Source organism: Grammomys surdaster, unplaced genomic scaffold (genome assembly GCF_004785775.1).
Source record: "Grammomys surdaster isolate TR1022 unplaced genomic scaffold, NIH_TR_1.0 125752, whole genome shotgun sequence".
NCBI lineage: Eukaryota > Metazoa > Chordata > Mammalia > Rodentia > Muridae > Grammomys > Grammomys surdaster.
This window is the reverse complement of record NW_021620584.1, coordinates 1,222,663-1,233,542: the sequence shown is the minus strand read 5'-3', so window position 1 is coordinate 1,233,542 and position 10,880 is coordinate 1,222,663. Positions and strand designations below refer to the sequence as shown.

Below are 10,880 nucleotides of genomic sequence, written 5' to 3'. Positions count from 1 at the left end.
GTGTTGCAAGTTTCATTTTCTGGGGACCTTGGAGTGACAGGCTTTAGATCTACAGACTTCTCATTATTCCCCCTAAAGTCCTGGACCCTCTGTGAAAGAACGTGGGATAGGGTGACTTGGGGGTCTGACTTTCTATTACTAGGACTAGATTCTGGTTCTGCCATCAATATTGCTGTGTAACAAGAAAATTCCATGGCTTCTCTATTCCTCATTAGAATCAAATAGACAGAATAGAGATGCCAATGGCAGTTGTACAGATCTTGTGGGCTGCTGTCAGGGTTAGGAGAGCTTTGGCACATAGCAAGTGTTCCACGAAGGTTGGCTGGGATTGCACTTTTCGATCGTAGCTTGATTTCAGCCCTTTCTGACACCTTAGTGGCATGAAAGCCAAACAGCTGCATCCCCATTCGCACAGGGAGCCCCGGTTCAGCCACTCATTCTGGCAGTTACTATTAACTGGCAGCCCCCTGCCAGCCACGGGAACAGCCCTGGGGATTTACAAAGCAAAATGGACAGGTCCCTGCCCACCTGCTTTCCCTGTCACCCTGGGGAAGACGGTTCTTTCCAGAAGACCTAGAGAAGCACCTGCTTGTTGGCAGTGGCCATGGCTGCTTTTCCTGCCCACACCATTTGAAGGCAGAAGATATGCCACCTGCTTTCCAGGAAATGTCAAAGTTCTCCTGGTACAATGAACTCACATCCTTAACTTAAGCCTCAACTTCCTGGTATGTAAAGCCAGCTAATACCCGTACTTCTTTGATGGAGTTCCTGAGAGTGTGAAGTGAGTTGTCTGCATGCAGGGGGTCTTCAGTTACTGTGAGCTGCTATTCCGTTGTCACTGTTTCCCGTGGCAGAGCAATCACAGTTCTCTTTGGGTACATGCAGGTGAGACTTGGCCATCCCATTGTCCCCTGTGGGGAATCAACCCTTGATGGGCTGTCGATGACCTCCATTTTCATTCTCTCAGAGCCAAGGACTTACAACCACCATTTCATGTTAGCCTGAAAAAACAGAGTGGTACTGCAGGCCTTTCATCCGAGCACTTGGGAGGCAGAGGCAGGCAGATCTCTGAGTTTGAGCTTTGCCAGGTATCCTAAGTTTGAGGCTAGCCTGGTCTACAAAGTGAGTTCCAGGACAGCTAGGGCTACACAGAGAAACCCTGTTTCGGGGAGGAAAAGAAAAAAAGAAAAAAAAGAAAGAAACTATAATGTCCAAAATTAACCTGTAAATCCCACCTGCCCAGGAACACTAGAGGTAACTACCTGAATGCTAGGAGTTGTTGTTCATGGGAAAGTACAGGACCCATAGGTTTGTCCTTATAAACCCCTGCGACATGAGACTCAAGGCCATTTTCAGCTGGGAAATCCCAGAGAACGTACCTGGCCAAAGTCCATCCCTTGGTTAGTATTTAATTAGCTTGCTTCTAATTTGGCCCAAAATGTTGGAGTTGTTTTTTTCTGGAGAATCTCAGGATTAACAAAACAAAGAAACAAAAAAATGAAATCTTTGTTGACATCAAATCATTTTGGGGCTGGAAAGATGGCCTATTGTTGACGGTACTTGCTGCTCTTACAGAGGACCTGAATTCAGTTCTGAGCACCCACATAGGCAGCTCACTAACCTGTAACTCCCAGTTCTACGGATCCAATGCACTCTTCTAGCCTTCTCAGGCACCTGAATCCACGTGGCTTGAATGCATACATACATATACTTGAGCCTACATACACACATAAAATAAATAATGTTTTTTTGTTGTTGTTGTTGTTTCCAGACAGGGTCTCTCTGTGTAGCCTTGGTTGTCCTGGAACTCACTCTGTAGACCATGCTGGCCCCAAACTCACAGTGATCTGCCTGCCTCTGCCTCCTGGATGCTAGAATTAAAGGTATGTGCCATCACTACCCAGCAAATAGCAAATACTTTTTAAAGAGGTATTTTAAGAAGTAAATACTTTTAACAACAACAAAAAAGGACAACCAGAACTACGGAGGCTTTGAAGAACCACCCAGTATGTTTGTATAATCTCTGTTCTGTATTGAAGGATTCAGTTCACCAGGAATTCAGAAGGTGATTGTCCAAACTTCAGTGGGTATCTGCGGTGATAGGTGTGTCAGAGCAATGTGTCCTGACTTCTAAGTCTCCTGTAACAATTAGGCATCAGGAAGTCAAGGTGTGGACTAGGTTCTAGGAGAGCGCTGAGGATGCAGCCAGACACTCTGGTGCTGGGCTCCATAAGATCCTGGGCAGAACATATTATCTTTCAGCAGAGATTTCCAACCTGTAAAACTGGAGCCATCTATCCCCCCACCGTGATATATAGGGATGAACCATGGAAAAGTTAGTCTAGGCAAACCAAGCAGGACTGTGTACATAAAGAATTGAGAAAACCAGCTCTCCTTAGAGTTCTGGGAAGGCAGACTCAGACTCGGGCCTCGGGTGGGTCAATCCCTGGGTTTGCCCACCAGCATCTCAGTCTAGGATTGTCTTTAGTTCTGGAACCTTCCAGATTCCTGAGGGGCTACTCCTGACTTCCTGTCACCGAGTAGAGTAGAGGGTTCTTGAAAGGACTCAAATTTAGCCAAGAGGCAACTCACTCAGATTCACTTTCCGCCCGCCCCCCCCCCCCCAAAAAAAAAAAACAAAAAAACAAAAAAAAAACTTGCCAGAGTCATATGATTTATCCCCCTACAGGCCAGGCCAGCCCGCCTGGGGGCGGGATGTTGCAATAGCAGCGAGAACGCCGGCTCAGCTGGACGGCCACCACGTGACCCGCGTACTTAAAGGGCTGGCGCGAGCTGCTGCTGGCTCACCAACGCCTCCAGAGTTTCCGCGTACAACCAGTGAGTGGAGCTTGCCGGAGCAGAGCCGTCCCGAGCGTAGCCCAGAGCCGGAATCGAGCAGAGCCCGCCTGAACCAGCCCAGTCCGGCGATGGAGAGCCCACAGCCCGACAGGCAAGCGGCTGCGTGGGGAAGGGAACTGTGACGACCAGCGTCCCTTTTCCTGCCTGGGAATGCAGGCTGAGGGACCAAGGGACGAGTTACCGCCCAGTCTACCTGTAGCCACGGGCAGCTGGAGGGAGAAAATGTGATTCACCCCTCTGACACGCTGGAGGTGACGGAATGGGAGTGTCTTGTAGTATCCAGGTTTGAGGGATGGTGAACACACTGCTGAGTCCTGGATCCCAGACCTACCATTCTAGGGGGTGGGGGCGTGGGGAGCTTGGCTCTCTTGGCGCGGAGTGGTCACTTACCAATTTTCAACCTCAGACGATTTGTAAGGTGCAGGGAGGCAGCAGTAGTAGAGTGCTGAGGCTGAGTGTTTTTTGTTTGGGAAGGGGAGAAAGGAGGGTTTTGTTTGTTTGTTTTTGAGACAGGGTCTCTGTAGCCCTGGAACTCTGGAACTCCCTATGTAGATCAGGTTGGCCTTGTTTGTTTTTGAGACAGGGTCTCTGTAGCCCTGGAACTCTGGAACTCCCTATGTAGATCAGGTTGGCCTTGAACTCCAGTTCGCTCCCCTTTGTTTCCAGAGTGCAGAGACTGAACGTGCTCCACCACCACTCTTGGGTTCTCCTCTTTCTCTTCCTCCTCTTTCTGTTCTTCCTCCTCCTCTGTCTCTTCTTCTTCCTCCTCTTCCTCTTTCTCCAACTTTTCCTCCACATCCTCCTCATCCTCCTCCCCTTCTTCGTTTGAGTTTTTTGAGACAGGCTTCCTATTTGTAGCCCTGGATGTCTTGGAATTTACTCTAGTTCAGGCTGGCCTAGAACTGGAGATCTGCCTGCCTCTGCCTCCCTAGTGCTGAGATTACAGGCATGTACCACTCCACCCAGCTCTTTTTCTTTATAAAGCCAATCTTATTTTCATATTTTTATTTAAAGTGTCTCATTACATTTTATTTATTGAGCATGTAGAGTGGCCGTATATGTGACATTAAACATGTGGAGGTCAGAGGACGACCTGAAGAGAGCCACTTCTACCAGTGACTACCATGTGAGTTCCAAGAAAGATTAGCTTATCAGGCATGGTGGCACGTGCTTTTCCTGGCAGGACCACATCACACTGTCTAATACACACACACACACACACACACACACACACACACACGACTTTTAGCAATAAGGATTGAACTTAGGACTTCAGACTTTCTAGGCAAGCACTCAACCACTAAGGTACAGTATCAGCACCTTTTTGACTTAAAGACAGTGCCTTACTAAGTTGTCTGGGCTGGTCTGGAAATCCTCTTGCTGCAGAACTTCTCTAAATTAAGCTGGATTACAGAGACTATTTAATGCAGACACTTTGACGGGGGGGGGGGGAGGGAGAGAGAGTGATATTTTGATTTGGTGGGGGCTTTTTGTTGTTTGTTTGTTTGTTTTTATATTCTTCCTGTATAGCCCTGTGCTGAAATTCATTCACTATATAGATAGACCAGGCTAGCCTCAAACTAAGAGATCTGCCTTCTGCTTCTTGAATGCTGGAATTAAACGTTTGTACCATCACACCCTGCTGGTTGTAAAATTTGTAACTGAAATTTTTTTAGAAATGTCTTCAGATTGGATCTAAAAGCTCACCAAAGTATCTACCCTTGCCAAGCTGTGGTGGTGCATGTCTTTAATCCTAGTACTCAGGAGGCAGTGGTAAGCAGATGTCAGAGTTTGAGGCCAGCCTGATCTGCAGAGTGATCTTCAGGACAGCCAGGGCTACACAGAGAAACCTTGTCTTAAATAAATAAATAAGTAAATAAAATCTCCCTTTAAGCATGGTCCTTGGACTGGAGTGGCTGGTCAGGCTGTACCTTGCCTTCCCTTCATTGGGACTAGCTAAAATAGGAATTCTCCCTGTGGTGTGGGGGACTATATCACGTAGTATTTGATGACTGACATCTGTTTGCATGCTAAGAGCATGTTAAGACCGTTGCTTGGCCTACTGGAGCTATTCTACAGGTCTAGTCATTCATAGGCGACCCCTGATCCCCTGCTGACCTCCTCTCTTCCTCCACAGCAGGCCCCAGGATTTGTCTGAGGCCTTGAAGGAGGCCACCAAGGAGGTGCACACCCAAGCAGAGAATGCTGAGTTCATGAAGAACTTTCAGAAGGGTCAGGTGTCCAGAGAAGGCTTTAAGGTATGTAACATGTAGGTTGACCAGAGCACTGGGGTATAGCAGGTATGCCCAGTGCTTAAGCCAATAGTTTAATGTAGAGGTTAGAGCCGGGAATGATGAGGGCCTGTCCAAGGAAGTCATATTACTAACGTTGACACTGTAGCCCAGAGAGGAGAGGATGTGATGCTGGCAGAGGAGCCAGTGCAGCAGGATGGTTAAGTGAACGTGTATTCCATGTTGGTCACTTTCCCTTCTTATCTCAACCTTGAGGACAGAGAGGTTAAGAGGCCATCCTGCGAGCTTTAGGTGGAAAAGACCAAAAGCAAACAAAGATAGCCCAATTTCAGAGCCTGTGCCCTTAACCTGGTTAACCCAGGGCCTCGTACGCGCTGGCTAGGTTCTCTACCACTGACCCACAATCCAAGCTCTTGGGTTATTAGACAGGGTCTCACCACACAGTTCAGGAACTCTCAATGCTCCTACGTCAGCCTCCTATTTGGACCACAGGCATGTACCACTACACCCAAATCTCCTGACCCAATTTCAACTTGTCTCTGAAGGCAAGGAGAAGTTTGCAGTGTCCTGTCCCCACAGTGAGATTGGCTACCTCATTTAACCTCCCGAGCCATCTTGCCTGAGAAATGGGGTTTCGACAGTGGGCTTAAATGTACAGTATATACAATAGACTGATTTTGCTGTTTCCTGCCAGTTGTGGAATTGATGCCAGTAGCAAACATTAGACACAGGGTAGAGAACACTGTGACTATGGGTGGGGAGTGGAGGGTGGTTGGGACAGGGGCCTTCTTTCCAGAAGGCACTCATGTAGAGTCTTCTATAGACAAATTGACTGTATTTTTCAGCTGGTGATGGCTTCCTTGTACCATATCTACACGGCCCTGGAAGAAGAGATAGAGCGTAACAAGCAGAACCCAGTCTATGCCCCCCTCTACTTCCCTGAGGAGCTGCACCGCAGGGCTGCCCTGGAACAGGACATGGCCTTCTGGTATGGGCCTCACTGGCAGGAAACCATCCCTTACACGCCAGCCACACAGCACTACGTAAAGCGTCTCCATGAAGTGGGGTGCACTCATCCTGAGCTGCTGGTGGCCCATGCATATACCCGCTACCTGGGTGACCTCTCAGGGGGTCAAGTCCTGAAGAAGATTGCACAGAAGGCCATGGCCTTGCCCAGCTCTGGAGAGGGCTTGGCCTTTTTCACCTTCCCCAACATTGACAGCCCCACCAAGTTCAAACAGCTCTATCGTGCTCACATGAACGCTCTGGAGATGACACCTGAGGTCAAGCACAGGGTGACAGAAGAGGCTAAGACTGCCTTCCTACTCAACATTGAGGTGAGCCCCACTGTTCCTTCAAGCTATACCCAGTTAGTTGGAGGGAGGGTCCTGGAGTCTCAGGCCAGGGCCCTGTTTTGCTGCTTACTATTTGGGTGATTGTGGGAAAATCTCTTTCCTCGGTTTCTGTATCTCCAAAACAGGGATAATAATAGCATCCATTTTCAAGGTGTGAAGGGCAAGCAGGTTGATGCAGTTCAGTCCCTGTGGGAGGACTGATATAGGTTTAAGCTCCCTGATGTCACTGCTCTCTTGTTGTGGGATGTGACCCTCAGGGAGCTTGTATCCTGTGACAGTGATGTAGCTGGATCTGGGGTGCTTGTGCACTTGTACATAGCCAGGTTGGCACTGTAAGGGTTTCAGATGCAGAAATGCTTCAGGTGGCTTATTTTTATTTGATGTGCAATGATGTTTTGCCTGCATGTATACCTGTTTGGTGTTGGATCCGTTGGAGGTGGAGTTACAGACAGCTGGGAGCTGCCATGTGGGAACTGAAAATTGAACTAGGATCCTCTGGAGAGCAACTAATGCTCTTAATCTTTGAACTATCTTTAGTTCAGTGTTTTGAGCAAGGCTCTGAAAGACAGAGTTGGAGAGGTGGATGGTCCTTGGTGATACCGTGGGTGCTATGGTGGTCAGGTTTCCGATTTGTGACCTCCTGGCTCCCACTTTCAGCCTTGAGATCCTTTAAAAGTTCCACCAGGTAAGCACCTGTTAGAGAAGTAGCCTTTCAAATCTCTTAAGTTCAACTACATCTAGACCATCCATCTGAGGCCTTCTAAGGATGTGATATAAAGAATGAGTTTAGAAGCAGGGAAGTGGTGGCACATTCCTTTAATCCCATCACTTAGGATGGCAGAGACAGGAGGATCTCTGAGTTCCAGTTCAGCCTGGTCTACACAGCTAGTTCTAGGACAGCCAAGGCTACACAAAGAAACCCTGTCTTAAAAAACAAAACACCAACAAGAGAAGAGATTAGACACAGGCCCAGCCGAGAACTGGGTCTCCATCCTGACCTCTAGTCAATCTCAAGCAAACTCTACTCCAGGAGCTGTGGTTTCCTCACCTGCAAAAGCAAGCTAATGAACCCCATGGCATACTGCTTAGCAAGGAGGAGCTCACTAATGCACGGTCAAGAAGAGAGGACAGACTGTAGGCTACACAACAGCTGTCCATTCATGTGTTATTTCAGAGGAGCAGACTGGTTCTCCTCACAGGGAGAACCTGAAGTCCTGATTCAGGACAGCTGTTATTGGTAGGAGTGAGGGTACAGGCAGCACTGGGGAAGTACAGGCAGGGGAACCAATTAAACAAACCTGTCACATCTCTCATGAGGTAAGTGAAAGACACATGGGTATGTGATAGTTTCCTTAAGCTGTGTCATTTGTACAATATTTCACAATATGCTTCAAGTCCTGCCTTCAGCTGGGGTCCCCCACACCATGAGTGTCATTAACAGGCAGTATGTCTTGTCTTCTAGCTGTTTGAGGAGCTGCAGGTGCTGCTGACAGAGGAACACAAAGACCAGAGTCCCTCACAGACAGAATCTCTTCGCCAGAGGCCTGCTAGCCTGGTGCAAGGTAAAGGTGGCCTCTTGCTTCTGGCTTCTCCATAGCCCAGCTGAAATTTCTTTACTCTCCTCTTTTCTAAATGTTTTAAATTAGAAATAGGGTGCAGACAAAAGAACCCAGGGTTAAGCCTGTAGTATGTGACTGTGGGTGAGCTGTAAGATTTTTCTACCTCAGTTCTCCCACATTGGAAAATCAGGAGGTTGGGGGGCTGTGTAGCTCATTGGCTGAGGTGCATACAAAGCCCTTAGAAGTCACTGGCTCAGAAATTCTTTCATTAGATCCCTCCTCCCAGTTTTTTTTTGTTTGTTTGTTTGTTTTTGTTTTTGTTTTTGAGGCCAGCTCATTCTTTGTTACCCAGGCTGGCCTCAAACCCTGGGGGTCCTCCTGCTTCAGTCTTTTATAAAAAGCTAGGGTGTGTTTACCTGTTCACACCCACTGAAGGCTCCCGAGCAGGCCCCCATATGAGGCAAGGATTTGGGAACCTATTTCCAGGGGACACAAGGAGACATGTAATTACTGGACTTGGGGTGTCAGCCCTTCTCCTGTGCCTTGCTGCATTACCTTTGGAACAAGAAAAAGTTCCAAAAAAGACCAAAGTGACACAAGCCTTCCCTGAGCCTGTCAGTCCTGGGACAGTATGGCACAGAGAGTGGGTGACAAGCTGAGCAGGACAGGTTATGTGAAGCTTGACGGTTTGACTGGGCTCACCTTTTGCCCAAGTGAGGCAGGACCCCACAACCCTGCTATTAATGGTACTGATTCAGGTGGGCTGAAGTGTGATCAGCCTGATAGAATTAGCTACCTAATTTGGGTCAGGGGACTTTGACTTGATGTGGCGTGGCTGAGCGCAGAAGAATGAACAGCCCAGGGGAGTTAGTGAGCTCCTATCTTTGAAGGTTTTTAAGCAGTGGCTAGTGGCCCATGCTGTAGCAGATCCTGGCCTTGGACTGGAAGTGTAGCAGACATGACACTACCTCAGACTACCTCATCTACCTCAGACTGTGGGTCTGACCTTGTCTTTCTTTCTCCTTCAGATACTACCCCTGCAGAGACACCTCGAAGAAAACCCCAGATCAGCACTAGCTCATCTCAGACACCGCTCCTCCGATGGCTCCTCACTCTTGGCTTCCTGTTGGCAACAGTGGCAGTGGGCATCTATGCCATGTAAATGCAGTGCTGGCCCCCAGGAACTGTGAACTCTGTCCAATGTGGCCTTCTCTCTGTAGGGGAGAATCTTGCCTGGCTCTCTTCTCTTGGACCTCTAAGAAAGCTTTTGGGGTTCCTAGCCCCCTCCCTGTGTTTTCCTTTCTCTCTCTGGAGTGGAGGGAGAGGCCTGTTACATTTTCCTCAACAAAAACACATCCAGCCAGTGGCCTGAACTTGGAAACCAGCAGCCCCAACTCCTGCAGCAGAGCCCCAAAATTGGCCTGTAGAGGCAGCTGTTCTGAGCCCAGTGCCCTTGTTTGTTGGCATCCATGTTGACTGACCACGACTGCTTTCCCCCAGTATCATGGCCGCTTTGATATCAGTGTGCCGACATTGTTTGTCTTGTGTTTCTGTCCTGTTTTTGTTATTTCCCCAGTTCTTCCAGAGTAATGATATTTTGTTGTATTGTTTTTTTTTTTCTTTTTTCTAACAAAATGGGGCTGTCTTTTGAGGGATGGGTGGGAAAGAGGTATTTAATAGTGTAACCTTGGTCTCCAACTTTTGTGTGAAATAATAAATGGTATTATCTAATAGTTACTAGAAAAGTGCATTCATGTCTACGCTGCCCATGAGCAGGGTCCTGCTCCTCTTGTCTCTTCAGTGTCTGGCAGGAGGAGGGCAGATGATGGTGGCATTGGTGGCTGCTGTGGTTGGCTGGGCCTGAGATATGGAAGTGAGCTTTAAGCAGTTGGGCAGATCTTACTGACTATGGGTGTGAGGTATGTGTTTGTGTGTACGAAGATGCTTGTGTGTGTGTGTGTGTGTGTGTGTGTGCATGTGGAGGCCAGAGAGCAACCTCGAGTGTGTTTTGTAAACTGTCCACTTTGGTTTTTATTTTATTTAGAAAGGATCTCAGTATGTAACCCTGGTTGGAGGAACTCACTACGTAGACCAGCTGTCCTTGCACTCACAGATATCTGCCTGCCTCTGCCTTCATGTTAAGATTACATATGTATGCTACCACACCTGGCCAGTCCTCCTTGCTTTTGGGGCGGAGACAGGATGGTATGTGTGTTGAGACAAGGTCTCTCTTATGTAGTCCTGGCTGGCCTAGAACTTGCTATGTAAAACATGGCTAGCCTTGAACTCATTAAGATCCTCCTACCTCTGCCTCCCAAGTGCTGGGTTTAAAGGCATGTACCACCACACCTGGTCAGTCCACTTTGTTCTTAGAGTGTTAGGACTACAAGCACATATCACCATGCCTGTTTTACATGGACTCCAACTCAGGTCTTTACTGACCTATTTCTTCAGCCCCAAGACTTACATATTTAATGAGGATGAAAATGGGCAGATTCGCCGGGCCGTGGTGGCGCATGCCTGTAATCCCAGCACTTGGGAGGCAGAGGCAGGAGGATTTCTGAGTTCGAGGCCAGCCTGGTCTACAGAGTGAGTTCCAGAGACAGCCAAGGCTACACAGAGAAACCCTGTCTCGAAAAAAAAAAACAAAAAAAAAAAAGAAAGAAAAAATGGGCAGATTCTGGAGTAAAGCTGATATGCTCTGAGTAACGATACTTAGAGCCTAGAGGAAAATGCCTGGTCTCATGTTTTCTCTTTCTAACTTCACTTACTGTGAGTGTAATATATTGGTATGCACCGCTACAGGGCCCAGTGTGGGGAGACAGTTCTCCTTCCATGTTTATAAGGTTCCACTC

At 48.0% G+C, this 10,880-nt stretch overlaps 1 protein-coding gene across 3 annotated transcripts; it reads left to right on the top strand.

Annotated features, from left to right (window-relative positions):
* The first annotated feature begins 2,797 nt into the window (after window positions 1-2,797).
* On the top strand, window positions 2,798-9,762 carry Hmox1 (heme oxygenase 1). Of its 3 annotated transcripts, none has more exons than XM_028788582.1 (5): window positions 2,798-2,950; window positions 5,000-5,117; window positions 5,957-6,448; window positions 7,929-8,028; window positions 9,054-9,762. In XM_028788582.1, the coding sequence occupies exons 1-5, from the start codon at window positions 2,928-2,930 to the stop codon at window positions 9,185-9,187; spliced, it is 867 nt and encodes a 288-aa protein (XP_028644415.1). In that variant the 5' UTR covers window positions 2,798-2,927; the 3' UTR covers window positions 9,188-9,762. The 3 variants fall into 3 exon arrangements, with proteins under 3 accessions (XP_028644415.1, XP_028644414.1, XP_028644416.1); XM_028788581.1 differs by having other exon boundaries at window positions 2,799-2,950; window positions 4,997-5,117; XM_028788583.1 differs by lacking the exon at window positions 2,798-2,950 and adding an exon at window positions 3,969-3,985.
* Window positions 9,763-10,880: the final 1,118 nt, after the last annotated feature.

Coding starts and splice junctions, on each gene's coding strand:
- Hmox1 (XM_028788581.1), top strand. CDS start 2,928: ATGGAGAGCCCACAGCCCGACAG. Junction 5,118..5,956: donor TGTCCAGAGAAGGCTTTAAG/GTATGTAACATG, acceptor TGTATTTTTCAG/CTGGTGATGGCTTCCTTGTA. Junction 6,449..7,928: donor CCTTCCTACTCAACATTGAG/GTGAGCCCCACT, acceptor CTTGTCTTCTAG/CTGTTTGAGGAGCTGCAGGT.